We start from the raw sequence: 27,085 nt of genomic DNA, 5'->3' as shown, positions 1-27,085 counted from the left end.
TTTCTCTTTTCCACAGGCGACACCCAGAGAGACAGGAGCAGATCGGGAAGCATCACACCCACTGCATGGCTTAGAGCAGACTGGTTAGTTAGACTGAGTTACTATTGCAAGATCAGCAGGAGAGTCGAACTCAAGTAGGAGAATTGTTAACTGTTCAATAAATGTGTTAAACCTATCTCCAAGTCTGAACCAAGTAGAGAGAGAGAGAGGGGGGGGTTAGAGAGGCAATGGGAGGGGGGTAGAGAGGCAACGGGAGGGGGGGGGTAGAGAGGCAACGGGAGGGGGGGGGTAGAGAGGCAACGGGAGGGGGGGGGTAGAGAGGCAACGGGAGGGGGGGGGGTAGAGAGGCAACGGGAGGGGGGGGTAGAGAGGCAACGGGAGGGGGGGGGTAGAGAGGCAACGGGAGGGGGGGGTAGAGAGCAACGGGAGGGGGGGGTAGAGAGGCAACGGGAGGGGGGGGGTAGAGAGGCAACGGGAGGGGGGGGGTAGAGAGGCAACGGGGAGGGGGGGGGTAGAGAGGCAACGGGAGGGGGGGGGTAGAGAGGCAACGGGAGGGGGGGGGTAGAGAGGCAACGGGAGGGGGGGGGGTAGAGAGGCAACGGGAGGGGGGGGTAGAGAGGCAACGGGAGGGGGGGGTAGAGAGGCAACGGGAGGGGGGGGTAGAGAGGCAACGGGAGGGGGGGGTAGAGAGGCAACGGGAGGGGGGTAGAGAGGCAACGGAAGGGGGGGGGTAGAGAGGCAACGGAAGGGGGGGGTAGAGAGGCAACGGGAGGGGGGGGGTAGAGAGGCAACGGGGGGGGGGTAGAGAGGCAACGGGGGGGGGTAGAGAGGCAACGGGAGGGGGGGGGTAGAGAGGCAACGGGAGGGGGGGTAGAGAGGCAACGGGGAGGGGGGGGGGGGGTAGAGAGGCAACGGGAGGGGGGGGGGTAGAGAGGCAACGGGAGGGGGGGGGTAGAGAGGCAACGGGAGGGGGGGGGGGTAGAGAGGCAACGGGAGGGGGGGGGGTAGAGAGGCAACGGGAGGGGGGGGTAGAGAGGCAACGGGAGGGGGGGTCGAGAGGCAACGGGAGGGGGGGGTAGAGAGACGGGGCGGGGGGTAGAGAGACGGGGCGGGGGGGGGTAGAGAGACGGGGCGGGGGGGTAGAGAGACGGGGCGGGGGGGGGGTAGAGAGACGGGGCGGGGGGGGTAGAGAGACGGGGGCGGGGGGGGTAGAGAGACGGGGCGGGGGGGGGGGGTAGAGAGACGGGGCGGGGGGGGGGGTAGAGAGACGGGGCGGGGGGGGGGGGGTAGAGAGACGGGGCGGGGGGGGTAGAGAGACGGGGCGGGGGGGGGGTAGAGAGACGGGGCGGGGGGGGTAGAGAGACGGGGCGGGGGGGGTAGAGAGACGGGCGGGGGGGTAGAGAGACGGGGCGGGGGGGGTAGAGAGACGGGGCGGGGGGGGGTAGAGAGACGGGGCGGGGGGGGGTAGAGAGACGGGGCGGGGGGGGTAGAGAGACGGGGCGGGGGGGGGTAGAGAGACGGGGCGGGGGGGGTAGAGAGACGGGGCGGGGGGGTAGAGAGACGGGGCGGGGGGGGGTAGAGAGACGGGGCGGGGGGGTAGAGAGACGGGGCGGGGGGGGTAGAGAGACGGGGCGGGGGGGGTAGAGAGACGGGGCGGGGGGGGCAGAGAGACGGGGCGGGGGGGGGGTAGAGAGACGGGGCGGGGGGGGGTAGAGAGACGGGGCGGGGGGTAGGAGAGACGGGGCGGGGGGGTAGGAGAGACGGGGCGGGGGGTAGGAGAGACGGGGCGGGGGGGTAGAGAGACGGGGCGGGGGGGGTAGAGAGACGGGGCGGGGGGGTAGAGAGACGGGGCGGGGGGGTAGAGAGACGGGGCGGGGGGGGTAGAGTGAAGAGAGAGGGGGGGTAGAGAGAGAGGGGCGGGGGGGTAGAGAAGAGAGGGGGGGGGGTAGAGAGAGGGGGGGGGGGAGAGAGAGGGGGGGTAGAGAGAGAGGGGGGTAGAGAGAGACGGGGGGGTAGAGAGACGGGGGGGTAGAGAGACGGGGGGGGTAGAGAGACACGCGGGGGGGGAGAGACACGCGGGGGGGGGGTAGAGTCCGGGGGGGGGGGTAAAGTCCGGGGGGGGGGGTAGAGTCCGGGGGGGGGGTAGAGTCCGGGGGGGGGGGTAGAGTCCGGGGGGGGGGTAGAGTCCGGTGGGGGGGGGGTAGAGTCCGGTGGGGGGGGGGTAGAGTCGAGTCCGGGGGGGGGGTAGAGTCGAGTCCGGGGGGGGTAGAGTCCGGGGGGGGGGTAGAGTCCGGGGGGGGGGGGTGGGTAGAGTCCGGGGGGGGGGGGGGTAGAGTCCGGGGGGGGGGGGTAGAGTCCGGGGGGGGGGGGGTAGAGTCCGGGGGGGGGGGGGGTAGAGTCCGGGGGGGGGGGGGGGTAGAGTCCGGGGGGGGGGGGGGTAGAGTCCGGGGGGGGGGGGGTAGAGTCCGGGGGGGGGGGGCGGTAGAGTCCGGGGGGGGCGGTAGAGTCCGGGGGGGGGGTAGAGTCCGGGGGGGGGGTAGAGTCCGGGGGGGGGGGTAGAGTCCGGGGGGGGTAAGAGTCCGGGGGGGGGGGGTAAGAGTCGGGGGGGGGGGGGTAAGAGTCCGGGGGGGGGGGGGTAGAGTCCGGGGGGGGGGGGAGAATCCGCGGGGGGTAGAGTCCGGGGGGGGGGGGTAGAGTCCGGGGGGGGGGGGGGGTAGAGACGGGGAGTAGAGAGACGACGGTGGTAGAGAGACGACGGTGGTAGAGAGAGAGAGGGGGGTAGCGAGAGAGGGGGGGTAGAGAGAGAGAGGGGGGGTAGAGAGAGAGGGGGGTAGAGAGAGAGGGGGGGTAGAGAGAGAGGGGGGGGTAGAGAGAGAGGGGGGGGTAGAGAGAGAGGGGGGGGTAGAGAGAGAGAGAGGGGGGGTAGAGAGAGAGGGGGGGGTAGAGAGAGAGGGGGGGGTAGAGAGAGAGAGGGGGGTAGAGAGAGAGAGGGGGGGTAGAGAGAGAGAGGGGGGGGTAGAGAGAGAGAGAGGGGGGGTAGAGAGAGAGAGAGGGGGGTAGAGAGAGAGAGGGGGGTAGAGAGAGAGAGGGGGTAGAGAGAGAGAGGGGGGGTGGAGTGAGAGAGTGGGTAGAGTGAGAGAGAGGGGGTAGAGTGAGCGGGGGGTAGAGTTAGAGGGGGGTTTGAGCGGGGGTAGAGAGAAGAGAGAGGGGGGTAGAGAGAGAGGGGGGTAGAGAGAGAGGGGGGGTAGAGAGAGAGGGGGGTAGAGAGAGGGGGGGTTGAGCGGGGGGGTAGAGAGAAGAGAGAGGGGGGGAGAGAGAGAGGGGGGGGGAGAGAGAGAGGGGGGGGAAGAGAGTGAGGGGGGGAAGAGAGAGGGGGGGAAGAGAGAGAGAGGGGGGGGAAGAGAGAGAGGGGGGGGGGAAGAGAGAGAGAGAGGGGGGTAGAGAGAGAGGGGGGGGGGTAGAGAGAGAGGGGGGGGTAGAGAGAGGGGGTGGGTAGAGAGAGAGAGAGGGGGGTAGAGAGAGAGGGGGGTAGAGAGAGAGGGGGCGTAGAGAGAGGGGGCGTAGAGAGGGGGGTTAGAGAGAGGGGGGTAGAGAGAGGAGGAGGATTTAAGCTGTAGCAGCTTCTGGTTGAACAGAAAGGATGTGAAGTTTTGGGAACATTGGGGGGAGCGGAAAGATTGTGCACTCTGAGCAGCGGCTGCAGTGAGCAAAGTCGGCAGCTTACCTTCCAACTTTCCAGCTGTCCAGGGAATCCAGCTCGTTGATCACAGAAACCATTGTAAACTAGCCAGACGGAGCAATAAAATGTCCAGAACGGAGAGGGAGAGAGGCAGGCTCTGGTTGCTGTGCTGCTGCCGGAAGCCTTTCCAGCAAAGAGCCAGGCTCACTCCCCCCGGCTGAACAGTACTTGTCACATCCATCCCAGACAGTCCTCCCCCAGACCAATCCTGCCACTTCCCTGCCTCTCCCTGCACCCTCCCCCTTCCCAAAGATCAAATCCAATCCTGTTCAGCAGGCAGGCACTCTGCTCAGCGGAGCCTGACTTTAATTCTCTCTTTATTAATCTTTCTTTTCTGGTGATATCAAATCCAGATCCGTGACTCCTGCCCTGCACATTTTTTGTTTTAAAGCCTGAAGAGGGAAACACACAAAAGCTGTGCACGGATAGAGACAAGAACTTCACCCCACCCCCGGGGAAGTTGCTGTTGTAAATCCTTACCCGAGCACAGGACTCCAGTCACCTGCACAGTGGCTCATGTCTGTGGTGCTTTGACTTGTGTTGGGAGGAGATGCAGTCAGAGATCCGGGGGGGGGGGGGGGAGAGAAAAAAAGCTTCCAGCCTGTGGGGAACTCAAGTGGTTTCTTTTTGTCCTTTCCTCGCCTGGGTTCAAAGCAGCTGCTGGCTTAGGGCGAACGGTGATAAAAAGTGGGATAAATATTCAGCCCACAGGCACATCACAGCAGAGGGGGAATGTGCCACACTCACTGAAACTCTGTATTCTCCTCTCACATCTGAGAAGGAGCCTGCGTGCATGACTGATAACACCCCCACCCCCACAATCCTTATCCTCCTACCCTCTCAGCTCACCCCCCCGCCCCCCGCAAACCCCCTGCCCCCATCTCCATTGAGAAGGGACGAAACCACCCGGTCGAAAAGCCCCTTTTGTTTCCTGTTGCTGCCTCAAAAGTATCTTCATTGCAGTGTTAATGTCTGCCTACTTGTGACAAGAAGGATATTTAAAAGTTCCCAGCCAAGAAAACTTTCTCACTGGCAAAGCACAGGCCACATTTGGATTGTGGGCAGTGGGCCAAATAGCTCATTCGACACCAAGCGGAGAACCAGAAACAACACAATCATTCCTGGCTGAATTCGCCTTTGGAGAATAGCACGGGTTAGCACAAGGAGGTGGTCGAATGAGTCACGGGAAGGCCCAATTCATCACCACCAAATGGCTGGGGCCACCTGGTTGCCCACTTTTGGTTAGATACATTACTGTGTCGACATTTCATTGCATGCCTTGAGTCTCTAATCCCTCCCCGTCACTGAGCCTCCCCACTCCTGCGTTTCACCCCCACAACCCCAAGCTTGGGATACCTTTATAACCAATAAACATAAGTGTTTAAGGAGGCTAAGAAAGCAGCAATCTTTCTTCAGCCAAGGCGCTGTTCGCATCACTGTCCAAGAAAATCACAATGCATTTATATTGCGCTTTTCATCACCAGCAGACATCTCAAAGACCCTGACTGTCAATGAAATACTCTTGAAATGTAGTCACCATTATAACAGCAGCCAGTTTGGAAACAACAATCTCCACAAATGTGAAAATGACAGGGTAACTTGGCGTGATCCAACAGCCATGCTGCGCCCAAAAAGCAGTTCGCCGCAGCGTAGTGCGGTTGTTAAAGGCCGGCATACCCCACTCCCAGGATCTACTCGGCTCGCCATTGTTACGGGTCAGGGTTTAGAGAACCCCAAAGTGTATCATGGCATTCACCTGACCCACAACTTTTACTACATTGTGGTATGGGGAGCACACGGCCCACTCTACAGGTGTGGCACAGCAGAAATGGAAAAGTAATTTTTAAAGCAAAACAATGTTTATTCTATGAACTCAAGTTAACCTTTTTGAAACATACAGTGAACATCTTAGCAACCATCAATTCAAATAAAACCCCTAAAGAATACAACACTAAGTAATCCTTAATAACTTCCCAAACAACATCCAGAAGACAGAAGAAACACCTTTCAACAGAAGCACATTAGGTTTCTATTCATTACTGAGAACATTTATAATTCTGAATTCACCAAATGATCAAGAGATAGTCTTTTCAAGGCAGAGAGACCAGCTGCTCTGTCTGGCTTCAGCTCCCACTGAAAACGAAATTAAAACACACCCTGCAGCAAACAGCCTAAAACGAAAGTAAAAAGCTGACAGACAGCCCAGCTCCACCCTGACATTCTCTGACATCACTACAGTAATAAACATCCATTTCTTAAAGGTACTCTCACTATAGATATTTAATTACACACCCATTTATAAACACCCATTTCTTAAAGGTACTCTCACATGACACCTCTCCCCAAGAAAAAAAAACCCATCAACTTCAAGATGGTTTCATTTTTCACCTTTTCACTATCCATTAAGAAATGCACACAGTAAATATACTTTTTTGTTTCAAAAAGCAACACACCCAAACAGGTATAATAATATAGTCCATTTTTTTTCCCCGTTCTTCTTTCTCCAACTGAAATCCTTCTCGATTGACAGTCTATTTGAACAAGAAGGTCACTGTACGATCCGTCCATTTCACTATGCTTCGGCATTTTTCTTTAAAGTCAGATACTTTAGTTCAAACTGATCACAGAGTCCCTTGTAATTCTCCAACACAGGAGTATTAGTTATCACAGCTTTCAGGCAGTCAAATGCCTGTTGAAACTTCGCTGTCCATTTACATTTTCGACATTTCTTCAGCAAGTCCATCAGTGGAGCAATCACTCTACAAAACCTTTGCACAAATGTTCGATCAAATCCACTCATTCCAAGAAATCGCATTATTTCCCTTCGTCTTGAGGGTATCGGAAACTCCTCAATAACTGTTGGTTTCACATCCCGTGTGACCATTCGACCCTGTCCAATTGTATGGCCAAGGTAAGTGACTTGGGCTTTTCCACATTCACTTTTGGCTAGGTTTATCACCGAACCCGCCTCCTGAAGTCGATCGAATAACTCCATCAGATGTTTTAAATGTTCTTTCCATGTCTGACTGATAATTACCAGGTCGTCGATGTATATTGCACAATTGGGTAATCCTGAAACAACTTTGTTATTTAACCGTTGAAATGTGGCGGGGGCGTTTTTCATGCCAAATGGCATAACTTTGAATTGGTATATACTATCTGGAGTCACAAAAGCTGAAATCTCCTTCGCCCTTTCGGATAAAGGTACCTGCCAGTAACCTTTAAGTAAATCCAGTTTTGAAATAAAAGCTGATTGTCCCACTTTCTCAATGCAATCCTCCAAACGTGGGATAGGATAAGAGTCCGTTCTTGTAACTGCATTAACCTTTCTATAGTCCACACACAACCGTTGGGTACTGTCTGGTTTAGGTACCATCACTATGGGTGAGCTCCATTGGCTGCAACCCACTTAAATTATGCAATTTTTAAGTATACTCTCAATCTCTTTGTTAACCTGTGCCAATTTTAAAGGGTTAAGTCTGTACGGATGTTGTTTGATTGGAACAGCATTTCCCACATTGACATCATGTATAGCCATTTTAGTACTTCCCAATTTATCTCCACAAACTTGCCCATGTGATATCAATAACTCTTTCAGGTCAGTTCGTTTTTCCTCTGGAAGGTAACTCAACAATTTATCCCAATTTTTAAGAACATCCTCATTTTTCAATTTAATTTGAGGTATGTCAAATTCACAGTCATCTGGATTTGGTTCGTCACTTTGAGTTAGAATCATTAAAACCTCCTCCTTTTTCTCTCCTTCCCTTTCAAAGTACCTTTTAAGCATATTCACATGACACACTCGGTGAGTCTTCCTTCTATCTGGTGTTTTTACCACATAATTCACCTCACTTAATTTCTTTTCAATCTGATAAAGTCCACAAAATCTAGCTTTTAAAGGTTCACCTGCCACTGGTAACAAGTAACAACACTAAAACTTTATCTCCACAGGCAAAACTACGAACTTTGGATTTCTTGTCCGCTACCCGTTTCATCACATTTTGTGCAGTTTTTAAATGATGTCTGGCCAATTCACCTGCTCTATTTAATCGTTCCCTAAAATTTGCCACGTAATCCAATAATGTAATTTCCGATTTCTCGCTCACCAATTTTTCCTTAATCAATTTAAGTGGTCCCCTTACCTCATGACCAAAACTGAGTTCAAAAGGACTGAATTTGGTTGACTCATTAGGTGCATGCGTAATTGCAAACAGTCCGAATGGAATTCCTTTATCCCAATCCTCTGGATAATCGTGACAATAAGCCCTCAACATTGTCTTTAATGTCTGATACCACCTTTCTAATGCTCCTTGCGATTCTGGATGGTACGCAGTTGATATAAATTGTTTTATTCCTAAGCTGTCCATAACATCTTTGAATAACCTCGAGGTAAAATTCGATCCTTGATCCGATTGCATTTCTGTGGGTAGTCCATATCCCGTAAAGAATTTAAGTAATTCCTCCACAATCTTTTTAGCTGTAATATTACGTACTGGAATGGCCTCTGGAAACCTAGTAGCCACATCCATTATCGTCAAAAGATATTGATTCCCACTTTTTGTTTTAGGAAGCGGTCCTACGCAATCAATTAGGACCCTTATAAAAGGTTCCTCAAATGCTGGAATGGGTATTAAGGTGCTGGTTTTATCGCTGCTTGAGGTTTCCCAATCACTTGACATGTGTGACATGATTGACAAAATTTAACTACATCTTTATGTAGTCTAGGCCAATAAAAATGTTTTTGGATTTTAGCTTGAGTTTTCCTTATCCCCAAATGACCTCCCATTGGTACCTCATGTGCAACTCGCAACACCTCCTTTCTATACCCTACCGGCAATACTACTTGATGAACTTCTGCCCCCCTTTCATCAGCCTGCATATGTAAAGGTCTCCATTATCTCATCAAGCCATCACTTTTATGGTAATAACACTCTGGTATACACTCAGATTCGTCTTCTGTGTATGCTTTCTGATTCATCCGGTTTATTTCTATATCTTTCTGTTGTAACTCCGCCAATCTTCCTGAACTAAAAATATCCGCCTCATCCTCCACCTGTTCGTGTTCTTTTTCAATCATCTGATCAAAAATCGTTTCTGATAATTGCACTTCAACATCATCTTCACTCTTTGATTTCTCCTCTTGTCTTAGCCCGTGACTTTGCGACCTTGTTACTACACAATCCGGAGAAATCCCAGGATACTCGTCCTTCAACACTTCAGTTGTCTGATTTTTCACTGGCTTATCAACCACAGTAGGCATCACTCCCACCTGCAATCCAGCTATATCATTACCCAAGATAAACTGTACTCCAACTACCACTTCACCACTCTTCACTGGACTTTGCAACCTTACCTTATATAATTGAACACTACTCCTCTCACCCTGAATTCCACATATTACCACCTTTTCTGGCAACATTCTTCCCAAACTACATAACTCTTCATCTCTTACCATTAAAGATTGACTAGCTCCTGTATCTCTTAAAATTGTGACTTTTTTACCTGCTCCTCCCGATACACATGAGTAAACTTTACCCACACAAGTAAATTCTTCAAAGACATCTGGCACCTTCTTATCAATCACCTCTTGATCAGGCTGTACAATCTTTTGCAACTCCTTCGCTTCACTCGGGCTTTCCTTTACCACTTTAACAAACCCCACTGTCTTATCCTGTTTTACCACATCAGCCTTCCCAGTGCTTTTCTTCAACCACCAACACTGTGACCTTACATGGCCTATTTTATTACAGTGAAAACATTTGAAACTTTCCATGTCTCTTCCACCCTCCTGGATTTCTTTTTAATCTGAGGTACACTCTCCTTATTATCTCCCATCAGATCACCTTTACCTTTACCACTTGAGTATTTCTCATGTCCCCAGTTTCTATCCCTCACAGGCTGAAACTGATGTTGGAAACCAAGCTTTGATTTATGAACTAATTCATAATCATCTGCCATTTCTGCTGCTAACCTCGCAGTTTTAACCCTCTGCTCTTCCACATGAGTTCTCACTACATCAGGAATTGAATTTCTAAACCTCTCCAAAAGTATAATTTCTCTGAGAGCTTCATACATTTGGTCTATTTTCAAAACCCTTAGCCACCTATCAAAATTATTCTGTTTGAGCCTTTCAAACGCCATGTATGTTTGACCAAATTCTTTCTTTAAATTTCTAAACCTTTGTCTGTAGGCTTCAGGCACTAGTTCATCTGCACCTAAGATGGATTTTTTCACCTCCTCATATGTCCCAGATACCTCCTCCGGTAGTGATGCAAACACATCACTAACCCGGCCTATCAGCTTTGTTTGAATCAGTAATACCCACATGACCTGTGGCCATTTCATTTGCTTAGCCACCTTCTCAAATGAACTGAAAAAGGCTTCTACCTCCTTCTCGTCAAACCTTGGCAAAGCTTGGACATATTTAAATAGATTCCCACCAAGCCTTCGACTTTGATGCTCTTTCTCACTATCCTCATCACTATCATCCAACTGTACATTTTCCTTTACGCCTGCCAATTTTAACTGACTGTCATGTTTCATGGCCTTTTTCTGAAGTTCAAACTCTCTCTCTTTATCTTTTTCCCTGATCTGTATCTCCCTTTCCCTTTCTTTTTCCTCTCCATCTCTTTCGTATTCAAGCTGCATTAATTCTTTCTCATGTTCCATTTGTTTAATTTGTAACTGAATTTTTGTTTTTTCCAATGAGTCAAACTGTATCTCAGGCAACTTTAAATGCTTAGCCACCGCCATAATTACCTCACCTTTTCGCATTTTGTCAGGTAATGTTAACTGCAATGTTTTTGCCAAATTTAACAGTCTGCTTTTAGTCTCTGTCCGTAAGGTACTGCGTGTGACGGCTCCGCGCCCAAAAACCTCGGAGCCTCTGAAAGAGCCATTGTCCACAACACCCTCCCCATTTAAACTAGAATACCACACCTGAAAAGCAACCACAATATGCTCACCCCTCACTGTCTTTAAGTTCACTAAGCCAATCCAATAGCTAGACTTTTATCCCCCTCGAGCCCCCAATTTGTTATGGGCCAGGGTTTAGAGAACCCCAAAGTGTATCATGGAGTTCACCTGACCCACAACTTTTACTAGATTGTGGTATGGGGAGCACACGGCCCACTCTACGGGTGTGGTACAGCAGAAATGGAAAAGTAATTTTTAAAGCAAAACAATGTTTATTCTATGAACTCAAGTTAACCTTTTTGAAACATACAGTGAACATCTTAGCAACCATCAATTCAAATAAAACCCCTAAAGAATACAACACTAAGTAATCCTTAATAACTTCCCAAACAACATCCAGAAGACAGAAGAAACACCTTTCAACAGAAGCACATTATTCATTACTGAGAACATTTATAATTCTGAATTCACCAAATGATCAAGAGATAGTCTTTTCATGGCAGAGAGACCAGCTGCTCTGTCTGGCTTCAGCTCCCACTGAAAACGAAATTAAAACACACCCTGCAGCAAACAGCCTAAAACGAAAGTAAAAAGCTGACAGGCAGCCCAGCTCCACCCTGACATTCTCTGACATCACTACAGTAATAAACATCCAGATCTTAAAGGTACTCTCACAATAGATATTATTTTCATGGCAGAGAGATCAACAGTACAGCTGCTCTGTCTGGCTTCAGCTCCTACACTGAAAACAAAACAAAATGAAAACATAGCACGTTTGGGCTGGGGGGGGGAGGCCGGGATTGTTTCAGTAGCCTTGGAGATCGGGATGCCATTTTCTTTCGCTATAATGGGGAGTTCCAGCGAGTGGAGCTCCCCACGTATAAAATGGGCTACGTGCGGCCACGGAAAACAAGTGGCTAAATGTGCTAAAGGGTCTTTGTTCTCTTTTGGGACAATTGCGCCCCTATTTTCTGTGATGTTCACTGAGGGAAAAGTATTGGCCAAGACACCCAGGGATAATATCCCTGCCCTTCTTCAGAATAGTGCCATGGGACCTTTTACACCCACCCAACTAGGCAGATGGAGGCCTGTCCATCCATTTCACCCAATGGACAGCACGTCTGACAGTGCAGCGCTCCCTCAGTACTGCGCTGGAGTGTCAGCTTTGAGTTTTGTGCTCAGGCCCTAGAATGGGACTTGAACCTGGAACCTTATATCGCAATGGTAAGCGTGCTGCCAACTAAGCCACAGAGCACCACTGCTTAACCCCTGGATGCTCCAGGTCAATCCTGGAGGGTTGGCACCCATAGCTAACTAGAAGAGTCACCAGGCATCATTCACAGAATGATTTCTTCCATTATTCAGTCATGGACCAATTCTGCCCCAAACTAGGCCGAGGCCACTCAGTTCCGAGGGGAAAGCTAACATTTAAAATTCTGTGCTCACAGGTGGGTTGATCCTTGGATTGAGATTCTGATAAAAGGGTTGCTAAGCCCGTCAAAGAGCAAAGAAAATAGCTGCAAAAATCCTGAACCCTGTTCTTCGTGGAGGAAAAAATGCTATGGTGACATGGTCATACTCATCAGTTTCCAACAGAACATTGCTAAAGTGAAGGGATTCTAGATACTGGAGCAAATAGCGTGTGCGGCAGCATGTAACAATGGCAACGTTTATAGAGGGTCTTTAACAAAGAGAAACATTCTATAGCATGTCACAGAACACTAGTCAGACAGAAATGGATGACAGATCACATCTCAGTGTTTGTGACTTGACCTGACAACGGCTGAGCTGAAGTTGGTTGTCAAAGATGTCAACCGTGGACAAATCCCAGGTGTGGGATTTTTACTCGTGAGCTGCATATCTGAGAGTCTTCCCTTGCATAGCGATGGCTAGTAAAACAGCAAGCTACACAGACCAGAGGAGAGGCCACAGTGACATTGATATATTCTTCCTTCGTGGGCAGCACGGTGGCACAGTGATAGGCATTGCTGCCTCACGGCGCCGAGGTCCCAGGTTCGATCCTGGCTCTGGGTCACTGTCCGTGTGGAGTTTGCACATTCTCCCCGTGTTTGCGTGGGTCTCATCCCCACAACCCAAAAAGAAAATGTGCAGGCTAGGTGGATTGGCCACGCTAAATTGCCCCTTAATTGGAAAAAATGAATTGGGTACTCTAGATTTATTTTTTTAAAATATATTCTTCCTTCTCTGTCTCTCTCTCTCTCTCTCTCGCTCAGCCAGTTTGGCTGTGAGACCTCTCCTGTTTTCTCTTGCTCATTTTATCTTTCACAGCACCCATTCAAGGTGACAGAGTTGCTCTTGCCTGCATGCAGACAGACATCGGGTCGGTGGAAGGAGGACCCTGAGGCAGTCAGGAGCACATAGGAAAAATAACCTGTCCAGTGAAACGTGTGCTCCAGAGTGGAGTAGCCTCGTTCTGAGAGAATTCATAGTATGCCATCATAGGAAAACAGATAAGTGATTGGTTGATTTTTTTCCCCCCAGTTAAGGGGCAATTTAGTGTGACCACCACATTGCCCAAGTTTTGGTCTGTTTATTTAAGGACATAATTGCATTAGAAGCAGCTCAGAGTAGGTTTACTCAACCTACTCCTGGGATGCGAGTGTTATCCTATGAGGAAAAGTTGCACCGGTTCGGCCTGTATCCACTGGAGTCTCAGCCATGATCACATTGAAGGTGTTTAGGCTTGGGAGGGTAAATTGCCGACTCCTGCTCCTCGGTCATGTGTTGTAGGGAGGAGATGCTCTGGCTGATTTTGCAATCCAGCTCTTGGCCTATAGCACTGTCGATAACAGATGAGGAACATATCAGCCATGATAGAATGGCGGAGCAGACTCGATGGGCCGAATGGCCTAATTCTGCTCCTACATCTTATGAAATGATCGACTTATAATAGATCAGAGTCTGCAAGCGCAACGTAAGACAATAGACCCAATAGCCACATGAACCAGCCAGAAGCAGGGCTAAACTGGTGCTAAACGCCTCTCTATGTGTGCAATGCCAAAGAAAGGTGGCATTACTTTAAGATTAGAGCTAAGATGTTCAGGGGTGATGTCAAGAAGCACTACTTAACACAAATGGAAAAAAGGCCAATGAATGGTAACCTCAGACACAAAGCAGGCACTGTAATTGAACTTGGACAGCTGGTTCATGATGCGGAGTAATAGCAACAGCGTGGGTTCAATTCCGATTACCAGTTGAGGTTATTTATGAAGTCAACTTCTCAAACTTTGCCCCTCGCCTGAGGTGTGGTGACCACCAGGTTAAATCATCGCCATTCAGCTCTCAAAGGAGAGAGTAGTCCTCTGGGACTGTGGCTCCATTGACATTTTGTATTGCTGTACTAAGGGAATGCTGGACTGTGTGACATCCCTGCCTTTTGAGTAAAAACATTCAACCATGGCCCTCTCAGGTGGAAATAAAAAGTCTCGAAGGGGAGGGAGATACGGGCGGTCCAAAGTAGAGGGGGTCAGGCAAGGCTTAGTGTCGGGGGATTCTGGGGGGGCTAAAGGGGGGGGGGGGGGTGCAGCAGCCCAAGAGGAGGATTGGGGAGAAGGAGTTCTGGGTCTGTCTCTCTGGGGAGGGGAGCTGGGCAGGGGTGTATGGGTGTGTGAGTATGTGTTTGTGTTCGGGAGCAACATGGAGCAGCACTCAGCCATTTTTTAAATTTAGAGTATCAATTATTTTTTTTTCCAATTAAGGGTCAATTTAGCCTGGTCAATGCACCAATCTTCCACATCTTTGGGTTGTGGGGGCGAGACCCACACGGACACGGGGAGAATGCATATTTGAATATATTCAAGAGGCGGCTGGATATAGCACTTGGGGAGAATGGGAACAAAGGCTATGGGGAGAAAGCAGAATTAGGCTATTGAGTTGGATGATCAGCCATGATCGTGATGAATGGCGGAGCACGCTCGAAGGGCCAAAAGGCCTCCTCCTGCTCCTATCTTCTATGTATCTATGTAATGTGCAAACTCCATACGGACAGTGACCCAGAGCCGGGATCAAACCTGGGACCTCAGCACCGTGAGGCAGCAATGCAGCACTCAGCCCTCTGAGGGGACAGCGTGCGGTTCATCGACAGGATCGAGGAGGCAGACTGTAAGTGTAAAATTTTATTGATAATATATTGTGATGGGCATTTTTTTTATCTGAACAACTCATTTGTATCTCCTCGATCCTGTTGATGCCACACACACCTTTCCCCTGAAGCTCCTGCTCCCGGCTCACTAGCCTCAAACCCCCACCGTCCCCTTGGGTCTCATCTGCAACCCGCCCGCCCGCCAAACACTTCTTGGCGAAGCGTCTCTGATATTTTGCCCCCAGATTTGATCCGCCAGGATCCTGCTGCAACCCTCCTCAAAGACGAGTAGAGGAGTTCTCCTTGCTTTCTTGGGCCAATACTTACTCTTCAATCAACATCACAGAAACCAGATTACCCAGTCATTATCACCGAAACAGCAGCTTACAAAATGGCTGCTGTTCGGAGAGCACACGCATTTATAATCCGCCTACTGGGCGGAGCCAGCAGGCAGGGATCTACCCCTGTACCTGTAGTACAGGGGCCTTACCGTAATACCCATATATACAATATAATACAACAATCGGTGACTACCACAAGTCATGAGTTGAAGACAGAGAAATACCTGTTATTCAGATTCAACTGCTGCAAGATTTACCGGTTCCCGGCCAGACCGCTCATGGACGGCAGGAAACTCCACCCTGAACTGGTGTGCGGGGTGGGTGGGGAGAATGGGAAAGCTGGCTCGAGGAGATCATATTAAAGAACAGCCCCAGTGGGATGGTAAGTGGTGCTACGAGCAATGGTGTGCAATTGCCAGGTTTACACCGATCGGCGCCTCCTGCAAAGTGCACCCCATGATCTCGTGATGCTGCCTGTGTAGCTCCTTTTACCCACAGCACTGGCCTGTGGGGACACGCTGATTCTGTGACTGAACCAAAGACGGCAGGCGCTATCGCCAGTGGCTTTTCCTGGTATTTCTGCTCCGTAGGAAGGAACACAGCTCAGGACGAGTTTCACTACCTTCAGTGGCAGGAATGCTTGGTCCTTAAAGGCGAGATTAATTCGTCATTTGTTTACTGCCTCAAGGCAGGTCTCTCGGCTGTGTGCAAAATGGCTGCCATGAATACTGATGACAATGAGTGCACTTCAAAATAAATTCCTTGTATCTGAAGTGCTTTGGGACATTCCTGGTGGATGTGGTCAGGTGATCTTTAAATGCAAGTCCTCTCTCTTTTCATTACCTGTAGTGTACAGGGAGCCTGTATTTGCAATAAGCAACGCATGTAGAATTTGTAGCATGTCAGCGGGTCCAATGGACCTGTGCTGGCATTTATGCTCCATACAAGCCGAACTCTTGACAATATCGATGATGCTCGTGGAAATATTTGTATTTCAGACTCTCAGATGAAAGAATATTCTCAACGGATAAGAGACTCCGAGAGGAAACCAATGTGGAGGAACGTCAGGATGGGCAAAATACCTTTGAAGGTTAAATCACACGTCTGCTTCACAAGCAAAGGAATTCAGGTTGACTGATGAAGTTCTCTGCCACTCATCCCTGATGGGGAGTTAATCCCTTTTGCAGCCCCCCCCCCTCTCCTCCCCCTCACCTTCCCCTTCCTCTTCCCTCACTCCGCACCCCCTCTTTCTGCTCTTCCCCTGACGTGCTAATTCCAGTTGAGGTTTAACAATTCTCATCCTTGTTTTTGAATCCTTCCATCGCCTTGCCCCTCCCTATCCCCGTGATCTCCTCCAGCCCCACAACTCTGTGTGGTATCTGCACACCTCGAATTCTGGCCTCTTGAACATCGTTGATTTTAACCACTCCATCAGCAGCTACCTGGGCTCTGAACTCTGCAGAACACTCCCAATGCCTTCCAGCCTCAATTTCCTACGTAAAAACATTCCTTAAAACCTACCTCATTCACCAAGATTTTGATGATCCGACCTGATATTTCCTTACGGTGTCGGACATTTTTTATTTAATGCTCCTTTAGAGTACCATGGAATGTTTTTATTATATTAAAGGCACTGTATAAATATAAGTTGTTGGTTCCGGGATATGGTTCTCCAGCTTACTATGAATGCCAGTTGTTCTGGTCCCACCTGAGTCACTCCTTCGAGCAGAACTCATTGGATCGTGACTGGAACCAGGGTCCTGGCTGACCTTCCGCTTGTCTCCACAGCAGGGTGCTTTGACCAAATGTGACCAGCTAGCAGAGTCTGCTGTAAACCCAATCACCTTTTAGCCTTCGGTTTTGGGCGAGGGGGTAGGGGAGCAGGATGTGGGACAGAAAAATGGAGTTGGAGCCGAAAAGGGGGCCAGATTTGCCCCTCAAGCCGGACGGGAGAATAATGCGGACAGTCCCCGGAGAGAACAGCGTTTGCACCAAAGACTCACATCAAAAGCAAGATGAAAATATTCCAGGGCAGCACGGTGGCGCAGTGGTTAGCATTGGGACTGCGGCGCTGAGGACCCGGGTTCGAATCCTGGCCCTGGGTCACTGTCCATGTGGAGTTTGCACATTCTCCCCGTGTCTGTGTGGGTTTCACCCCCACAACCCAAAGATATGTAGGTTAGGTGGATTGGCCACGCTAAATTGCCCCTTAATTGAAAAAAAAAAAAATGGGTACTCTCTAAGTTTATTTTTTTTAAATATATTCAGGATTTTTTGGGGGCTGGGTGGTAAATTGAGTTTGTTAATTGTGCAGCACCTTTTGCTGCAAATTTAATTCAAAGTAGGTCGAAGCAATTTCAAAAGGGAGAATCAAATTGTTTATTTCTAAAGCTCTGCAAGGGTCCATTAATTCGGGGAGCAGGTGTTTTCGTAACCGCAGCTTTTTTATGAGTCTGCCTCTTTGTCTTTCAGAGCATCCTACAAAGTACAGGGGCACTTTCATCAGCTGCATTTTCATTAAGAAGCTTTCAGCAGGCAAAGGAATGTGAAACTGAATGTAAATAATGCAGTTCAAAGCTGAGGGGGTGGACGGAAGGGTGGGGTTGGTGGGGGTAAGGGGGTGAATGAGGGAGGGGGTGCTGAATGCGGGGCCTGGAGGGGCTGAATGGGGATTCTGATGGTGGGGGGGGGGGGGGGAAGAGACATCCTTGACAGCGATTAGCTTTATTGTTGGGGCTCCCTGCCTGAGATTCGTGATGGGGTGTGGGGATGTGCTGCAGCAGCTATTTGAGATCGGAGCGCCCCCGATCTTAAAGGTGCGGCACATGTCAGTGAGATTAGGTTCCGTCCCTCTCAGTTGTAGAGAGAACCCCGGAGTGCCATGCATTATTTTTCCCAAGTGCCATAACATGGCATGTCGGTGTTGCTCCGAGTGCCACCGGGAATCATTCTGGTCTTCCCGTTGGCGGGAGCACTTATTGGCGGTTCAGGAGGATCGCGCCTAATTATTCCAAAGTAATCCTGGCTGACCTCCCATTTGCTGTGTTTCCTAAACTTGAGGCAATCCAAAACACTGTTAATCATAACTGCTAATGTCCGAACTTCCATGAAGTTCTGTTCCCCAATCACCATGTGCTTATTGACCTACACTGGCTCTTGGTTAAGCAAATCTTCGATTGAGAAGTCTTATCTTGTTGAAAAATGTCATCTGCCCTAACATCTCATTGTGTGACTCGACGTCAAGATTTATTTGACAAAGATCCTGTGAAACATCCAGGGATACCTTGTTGTGCTGGAGACATTGGACGGGATTCCCCGTTGCCCGACACCCAAATTGTGTTCGGCGTTGGGCGGCGAAAGGGCTCCGATGCCGAAATCGGGGCCGGCGCCGATTTGGCGCCGGTCATTCATGCTCCGCCCCCTCCAAACTGGCATCATTGTGACGCGCCCCGTTGCAACGGTGCTGGCGTGCCATTGGCCTGCCCAAAAACGATGCTCCACCCACGATGGGCCAAGTTCCCGGCGGCACGGGACACGCGTGTTCTCAGCCGTGCGGGAACCCGGCGTGACGGCTGCGGACGTTTTGGTCGTAAAAGGCCACAAATGGTCCGCTGGTGCTGGCACTTAGTCGCTGAAACGGAGAATCCAGATCTTTATATGAATGGAAGTTGTTGTTTAAGGCTTAAAGCACAGGAATCTCTCCTTAGTTGTGACAGGGTTAATTCCTTGCATGTTTATTTTAAGTTTTGATTAGATCTCAGAGAAGGAAGAATGAATAAGACATAAAGCACACTGCAGAATAATGAATAGTACATTATCACGGCTGCATTGATGTACTACATGGAGATTCTGATGACAAGTGTTAGTAATGACGTGGAACATGTTCACGTTGAGGAGTTCTGAAGAGTGATGAATAGTTCTAAAATGCTTGATGTGTGAATCATTTCTCTTTTCTTCGACTTTGCATCCAGTGATGAGAACTATCTCGGTTCCTCCTCCTGGGTTTGTTCATTTCATTTTATCGACGGACATAAGCTGCTTTCTTGGTGTTGGGATTACTCAGTAAAGGGATGATAATTACATAGAATTTACAGTGCAGAAGGAGGCCATTCGACCCATCGAGTCTGCACCGGCTCTTGGAAAGAGCACCCTACCAAAGTCCACACCTCCACCCTATCCCCATAACCCAGTAACCCCACCCAGCATGAAGGGCAATTTTGGACACAAAGGGCAATTTAGCATGGCCAATCCACCTAACCTGCACATCTTTGGACTGTGGGAAGAAACCGGAGCACCCGGAGGAAACCCTCGCAGACACGGGGAGAACGTGCAGACTCCGCACAGACAGTGACCCAGCGGGGAATCGAACCTGGGACCCTGGAGCTGTGAAGCAATTGTGCGAACCACCATGCTACTGTGCTGCCCTAAAATCACAGATGACTGACTGATTCTGGGTTCGAGGTCAGATTATGGATGCAAAGAACTGGGAGGAGACACTCTAGACGGTTTCATGGATAAACGGTCCACAGGCATCTATACTCCTTGCCATAATTATTGAGATGAGGCCCACGGACAAATTTGCGACGAGCCTCAGGTCTGTGGTTTCTGGTGCATGCCCCAAGAGTGTCCCCGACCTCCCGTCCAAACGCAAGCCTCAAAGCCTTTAACACTTGCGGTCACATAGCACCAATCCCATCTTAAACTGTTTCACATTCAATGAACAACTTCGGATTGCAATGATAGTTTTGAGGTCAAATGTGGCCACCACTTCATGCGCCCGGCAAGATCCCATGAGGACCAGTCAAACGAATAATCGGTTAATGTGAATTTGGTGGTCTTGGTTGCGGAGGGGAGAATGATCACCACACGGGGAAAAGCCTCTGTTCATTCTCAATAGTGCTATGAAATTTTCTACATTTTCTTGAACCACAGGAGCAGTCCCATTGACTTTTAGTTATCTCCTTTGAAAGGGGGCACCTCTGACAGTGCAACACTACCACGGTACCGTAACTGGAGAGCAATCAAAAATTATACAACCTTCTGAATCTAAAGCCAGAGTATTGAAGCAATTAAAGAAAGTCTTGAACAAAATGCTGGAAAATCTCAGCATGTCTAACAGCATCTGTGGAGAGAGAACAGAGCGAACATTTTGAGTCTGGACGACTGTCAGTTTTGCATTTATACAATACCTTCATGGCCTTATTTAAACATTTCGGGCTGGATTCTCCAACTTTCAGGCTATATCCTGACGCCGGTGTGGGAGCGGTGGCTTTTTACGACCGAAAATCCGGTGCAAAACGGCCACCGATTCCCCGTGTTGCTGGGGGCTAGCAGTTCGGCAGCGGAGAGCACCTGGCTGCCGATACGGCTGGAGAATTGCCGGGTTCGTCACCGCACATGCGCACAGCGGCGGCCTGGACCGGCCGCGCCGTGGGACATGGTGCCGGCTGCGCGCGGACCCAGTCTGCAAAAGCGTGTCTCCCCCCCCCCTTTGGCCGGCCCGCGAGTCCCGGACCACCCCCCACCAACAGTGTCCCCAGCCCCAGCCAAAGTCCATCCTGCCCGTGGGTCGGCCCTCCCCCGACTGAGTCCGCAGCCGTCACGCCGAGTTCCCGACGAATGATAGCACACGTGACCGGCGCCGTGGGGAACTCAGCCGGTCGGGGGCGGAACATTGGGGGTGGGCCTCCGGCAACGTCCTGAGGCCGTCGATACGGCGTGCAGCGTACTCCTGGAGTACACCGCTTTGGAGTGGGCGGAGCATCCCAAAAGCGGCACCGCCCCCAATTTCGTCGGAAACGGGGATTCTCCGGCCGATTGCCCAACGCGATTTCAGCGCCGGCGGCTGGAGAATCCTGCCCATAAGGTCCTGAGGGTTCTTGACGGGGTGGATGCTGATCGATGTTTCCACTTGTGGGAGAGGCTAGAACTAGGGGGCCACTGTTTAAAAATAAGGGGTCTCCCATTTAAGAATGGGACGAGAAGAATTATTTTCTATCAGAAGGCCGCAAGCCTGTTGAACTCCTTTCCCCAGGGAGGCAGGACCATTGAATATTTTTAAGACAGAGATAGATAGATCTTGACTAAAGGAGGGGTCAAAAGGTTATCGGTGATAGGGAATGTGGAGTTGGGGCCACAATTGGATCAGCCAAGCTCTTATTGAATGGTGGGGCAGGCTCGAGGGGCTGAACGGCCTTCTCCCGCTCCTAATACATATGTTCGTGTGTTCATAACCTCGGGGAATCCTAAAGTGCTTTGCAGCCACTGGAGTTTGCTCTGTTGCAGGAACAAATCTCACTGGCGCTTTTAAGTTAAGCATTCGTTGCAACTTAAAGATTTCAATGCTTGCAGCCTTGCACTGTTCCCGAGCATGTGGTCTGCAGCCAACAGAGGAAGAAAAATGCGAAAATCAGCAAAGAAAGATGAGCCACAGTCACAACAAATGATTCCTGCTGGTGGTGACCACATCTTGTGGTCTGATAGCTACAATTAGTTTCAGGGTACTGGGGCTAAAGATGACAAATCTACCTGGGATGTCTGTCCTGATTGCTAATGAGTAGCTTTAGCTGGAAAATACGCAGGCGGATGCTGCTTCAGGTCAGGTTGTGTTTTGTATATCACCCAATAGCATGCTGACATTCACTGCGAGGCGTGAGTGCTGGTGCAATGGTTCCCCAGCAAGAGACAGCGAGGGAGAGCAAACAAATCCATCTCTCACTTCTGAAAGCTCCAATTGTTCCTTTCGCATTCGCAAACGTTCGAGGGAGCGAATTCCAAATTTCTCGGAGCCTCCATGTGAAAGCTTGCTTCCTAACTACACCCTGTGTGCATGGCCTTGGTCTGCTTTGAGAATTTGAATAGGCCCAGACCTTCCGAGCGGCTGTTGTGATCCACGGATTGCCGCTGAGTCTGTAAATTACCCCAACTGGACGCTACTGCGCATATCTGGCCAGGTCTTCTTCGCCCGGCGTTGGCAGTAACGCTCAGTGCAGGCACAGTAGGCCACAGGCAGCTCCACCGGATCGCAGTAGAGTCGGGGGAAGACAGGTCACTTGCCTTTTTTATAGCATTAGCTGCCATATGGCAAGTTTAAATGGATGTAGGCGGCAGGTTTAGATGGGTGAGTGGGTAGTCATGTTGGGGGGGGGGATAGTTGGGTGATCAAGAGGCTGGTCAAGTCAGGGGTAGTTGAGTATTCGGAGGGGAGATTGTCAGGCCAGGTTGGGAGGGTAGTTGGGGGGCCGGGGGGGGGGGGTGTGTTCAGAAGGCTAGTTGGATCAGGTCAGGAGTGTCATGTTGGTGGGGTAGGGGCAGCACGGTGGCGCAGTGGTTAGCACTGCTGCCTCATGGCGCCGAGGTCCCAGGTTCGATCCCGGCTCTGGGTCACTATCCGTGTGGAGTTTGCACATTCTCCCCGTGTTTGCGCGGGTTTCGCCCCCACAACCCAAAGATGTGCAGGCTAGGTGGATTGGGCACGCTAACTTGTCCCTAAATTGGGAAAAAATGAATTGGGTCGTCTAAATTTATAAAAACAAAAGGTTGGTGGGGTAGTTGGATTAGGTCAGGAGGATCGGGCTGAGAGGGCTGTTGGGTCAGGGGGCCAGAGGGGGTTTGGGCTGGGGGGTGCAGTCAGGTGATCACAGCGGCGATTGGGGACCAATTGTGCAGTTACCCAGGAGTTACACTAGGTTTTAATCTCATTCATATTTCCTGGGCCTAGCCTGGTAAGTGCATCAGAAGTGTCCAGGTCTGTAAATCTAGCTCAGTCGGAGATATTCGCAGAGGATCCTGGGAAATTCTCAAACAGGGCTGAGCGTCCGAACTTCCTGAATTTCCCGACTCACATGTCAGTCATGTGCCCAGAGTCCGACGATCCAGAGGCCGGAAGATTTGGCCCTCTATATTCTCAATCCCTTCACTAGGGGAAATGGGTTCTCAGTATATACCCACATATAACACAGCACTGTTCCCGGGCAAGGGGCAGGATTTTCCAGCCCCTCCCGGCAGTGGGATCTTCTGGTTCTACTGAAGTTGACCCCTTATGGTGGGTTCCCCGGCGGCAGGGCAGGCGAACCACACAAAACACATCGACTTGGACGGGACTGGAAGATTCACTGGCTGACCGCATCTGCCGCAGGAATACATGCCATGGGGATTGGGAAAATCCCACCAGACAAGGAGTGGAGAACCATGTCACTATCAGCAACATAAGTAATTGTTTGCAATAGGAGAGAATGTGAATTCATACACATAATACAAACTGATCAAAGTAATAAGTTGCTTCCGATGTTTCTGAGGGTCATGGGATTTTATGAGATATGGGGTAGCTAGTGAGACAGTTCTTTTTCCAAATGTTCTCTGTATTTATCCTGGTAGGCTAAGCATTCCCTTTTTCTACTGCTGGCCAGTCTAGGCCTACATACATCAATACAAGTTAGGAGCAGGAGAAGGCCACTCGGCCCCTCGAGCCTGCTCCACCGTTCAGCCAGACCATGGCTGATCTGATTGTAACCTCCCGCCTACCCCCAATGACCTTTCACCTTCTTGCTCATCAAGAATCTATCCACCCAGGGGCAGCACGGTGGCGCAGTGGGTTAGCATTGCTGCCTCACGGCGGCGAGGTCTCAGGTTCGATCCCGGCTCTGGGTCACTGTCCGTGTGGAGTTTGCACATTTTCCCCATGTTTGCGTGGGTTTCGCCCCCCCTACGGACCATAGGGTGTGCAGGGTAGGTGGATTGGCTATGCTAAATTGTCCCTTAATTGAAAAAAATGAATTGGAAACTCTAAATTTATTTTAAGAAAAGAATCTATCCACCTCTGCTGCACAAATATTCAAAGATGCTGCTTCCATTGTCTTTTGAGGAAGAGAGTTCCAGAGACTCACGACTCTCTCAGAGAAAACAATTCTCCTCATCCCGGTCTTAAACGGGCATCCCCATCATTTTTAACCGGTGACCCCGAATTCTAGATTCTCCCTCACTGATCACTGATCATCAATCATTTTGTGATTCAAGTTCCATTGTGACTGCTATATGAAGTCTCCTCTGAATTTTCAAAGGGGCCAATTCCACCGCATTAGGAACCCCATTACATCTGTGGCCTCACAGCGCCGAGGACCCGGGTCCGATCCCAGCTCTGGGTCACTGTCCGCGTGGAGTTTGCACATTCTCCCCGTGTCTGCGTGGGTCTCACCCCCGCAAACCCAAAGATGTGCAGGGTAGGTGGATTGGCCACGCTAAATTGCCCCTTAATTGGAAAGAAAAGAATTGGTTACTTTAACTTTTTTAAAACAGAAACCCCATTGCATACTTCAAATCGTGAGGGGGGAGGACATTACTTTATCACATACCACAGCAAGCAAGATAACACAGAATCCCTCTTGTCCCGAGCAACGTACCAGGCAGAACACTTATCCTGAAACTGGGTTTTAAAATAGTCGTCGTCATCTAGAATTTAGATTGCTGTTATCCACTGATAAAGTAAACATTACAATTCTTCACAAACACTTCCAGTAGTAATGGGTTTTATCTGCATTTAATTATACTTTACCCGAATTAACTCTCTCGGGCCATTATCTGCTGACGTACAAAAGGCTTTACATCAGGTTTCAAATGTCTTGTGTGTTTGTTCTGTAGGCAAAATTTCCCTGAAGAATAAAATGTTTCTTTAAACCGTCAGCAATCAAGTTGTCGGTCGTGGCTCAGTTGGTTGCACTCTGGCTGCGAAGGTTGTGGGTTCAAATGCCACTTCAGGGACTTGAACACAAAACCCTCGGCTCATTACAGTGCTCTACTGAGGGAGAGCTACACTGTGATAGGTGCCAATTTCCAGACGAGACATTAAACCGAGGTCTTGACTGTTTTACCAGGTGGATATGAAAAAGATCCAATTTCAAAGAAGGGCAGAGGAGTTACCCTATTGTTGCCACCTCCTGCAGGCCTCTGAGAACTCTGTGTTCCTTCAACACTGGCCTTGTATGTCAATTTAGTTTACAGATGTTCCTTACGTTAGAGAGAGATGGAGGTTTTTAATTACCATTCTCAGTGACGATGATTGGTGGCTATGCCTTAAGTGATCCATTAAGTGATGTTTGAAGAATTACCTTCCTAATCCTCCCAATTCTCTCTCTTTCTTTAAGAATTTCCTTTTTGTAACCTCATCTGTTAGCTCCTCCTTTGGCTCAATGTCATTTTTTGAGGAGCACCCTCAGATATTTCTTCATGTCAAAGGGGCAACAGAAATACAAGCTATCCACGGGGTTGTTGAAAAAAATGTTTCTGCACTTTTCCAATTTGCAATTATTCCCTCCTCTCATTGTCTCCTCTGTTGTTTCATCAGGTGGAGCATTCTGATCAACTGGAGCTCCGAACTATGGTGAACGTGGAGTTATGTAGAGCCTCTTAGCGTCTTGACTGGGAACTCTTAAAAGACCACTTCTTACACCTTGACTTGTATTGACATAGCACCTTACCAGAACTAATTTGTTAGAAAATGTTCTGGAAATTGTTCTGGAGGTTAATCTGGCAGCCATGTAATGGACAACCCAGAGACCACAAACAGCATGAAGACAAATGGTTGCATTGGTTTTTGCTGAGACAGGATCGTTGGTCAGGGCTGTGGCTTGTGATTCAGTTGCGGTACTGAAGGAGCACTCTACTGATGGAGGCACAGTCTAATGTGTGAAAAGATTTGAGGCAAAGTGGAAGCAGTGCTGCAAATCTGCTTTTAACTGAATCTTAATAAACTCAAGCTGTGGGCAAAGGTTTGTGTATTACACTCTCAATGAGCACATGTTCCCTGGGTATTTAGGGGGCATGATGATCACATATAGGCATGTCTGAAATGCAATATGTGAAATAACAAGGAATCCATCAATCAAATCTACTCCACAGCTCATTCTTGGCAACACTTATATGAACTGGAAAACCTCCGCTCTCACTAACCTTGCTCTGACTTAATAAAACCATTGATGAAAGTGTATTTTACTTTAAAAAATCTTTGTTTCCCATCCTCTCCATGTGCCGAGGTTGGGGCAGCAAAGTAGCACAGTGGTTAGCACAGTTGCTTCACAGCTCCAGGGTTCCAGGTTCGATGCCCGGCTTGGGTCACTGTCTGTGCGGAGTCTGCACGTTTTCCCCGTGTCTGCGTGGGTTTCCTCCGGGTGCTCCGGTTTCCTCCCACAGTCCAAAGATGTGCGGGTTAGGTGGGTTGGCCAGGCTAAATTGCCCTTAGTGTCTAAAAAGGTTAAGTGGGGTTACTGGGTTACGGGGATAGGTTGGAGGTGTGGGCTTGAGTAGGGTGCCCTTTCCAATTGATTCCCAACTGTTCCCATGACCTGGTAGGGAACTATGTGGGGATGAATGGTTCCCTCCAGTGCAACTTGTGCAGCACACACGCCTGGCAGTTTGTGATAATTTCTTCAATGGCCCTTTATTTGCCCGACCACCACACTGCAGATTGAGTGCATTTTGTTACGTCCAGGTGACTGTGGTAAACTTTTCAGAGAATGTCTGGCAGAAGGGAGACAGGAATGACCATCTACTCGTTGGATAACGGCAGGTCACCTATCACAGGGAAGTGTTTCTTTTGTTGAAGCCAAATTTCAATGGCTCTGCCGCCTGGCTTCTGCTGTGGTCACACTTCTTGGGCGGGATTCTCCGACCCCCCCCCCCGCTGGGTCGGAGAATCGCTGGGGGCCGGCGTGATTCACGCCCCGCCGCTGGCTGCCGAATTCTCCGGCGATGGTTTTCGGCGGGGGCGAGGATCGCGCCGTGCCGGTCGGGGGCCGTTGGCAGCGGCACCCCCGGCAATTCTCCGGACCCCGATGGGCCGAGCGGCCGCCCGTTCCTGGCCAGTCCCGCCGGCGTGAAATGGACATGGTCCATACTGGCGGGACCTGGCTTGGAGGGCGGTTAGCAGGGTCCTCGGGGAGGGGGGGGCATGGGGGGATCCGGCACCGGGGGGTCCCCTCAGTGGCCTGGCCCGCG

The 27,085-nt window shown here is 50.1% G+C and overlaps 1 protein-coding gene and 1 long non-coding RNA gene across 17 annotated transcripts in view; one reads left to right on the top strand and one right to left on the bottom strand.

The window, feature by feature from the left end:
- Positions 1 to 26,070, top strand: LOC140387848 (uncharacterized). The gene is made up of 3 exons (XR_011934019.1): positions 1 to 83; positions 16,096 to 16,226; positions 25,437 to 26,070. It is a non-coding gene; the product is annotated as an uncharacterized lncRNA (long non-coding RNA).
- Positions 1 to 27,085, bottom strand: part of celf2 (cugbp, Elav-like family member 2) — a 1,037,523-nt gene that overhangs the window by 670,176 nt on the left and 340,262 nt on the right. For 11 of the 16 annotated variants that reach the window (XM_072471044.1, XM_072471053.1, XM_072471049.1 and 8 more), the window contains exon 1: positions 3,725 to 3,899. The exons of 3 other annotated variants lie outside the window; for them this stretch is intronic. In XM_072471044.1, coding sequence (XP_072327145.1) covers positions 3,725 to 3,777 — 53 coding nt within the window. In that variant the 5' untranslated portion in view covers positions 3,778 to 3,899. Of the gene's footprint in view, positions 1 to 3,724; positions 3,900 to 4,219; positions 4,290 to 27,085 lie in introns of those variants that run through there. 2 more of the 16 variants (XM_072471046.1, XM_072471052.1) reach the window with 2 other exon arrangements.

This window comes from Scyliorhinus torazame, chromosome 13, assembly GCF_047496885.1.
Source record: "Scyliorhinus torazame isolate Kashiwa2021f chromosome 13, sScyTor2.1, whole genome shotgun sequence".
Classification (NCBI taxonomy): Eukaryota; Metazoa; Chordata; class Chondrichthyes; order Carcharhiniformes; family Scyliorhinidae; genus Scyliorhinus; species Scyliorhinus torazame.
Note: the sequence above shows the minus strand (reverse complement) of the source record. Positions and strands in the feature narration are given on the sequence as shown.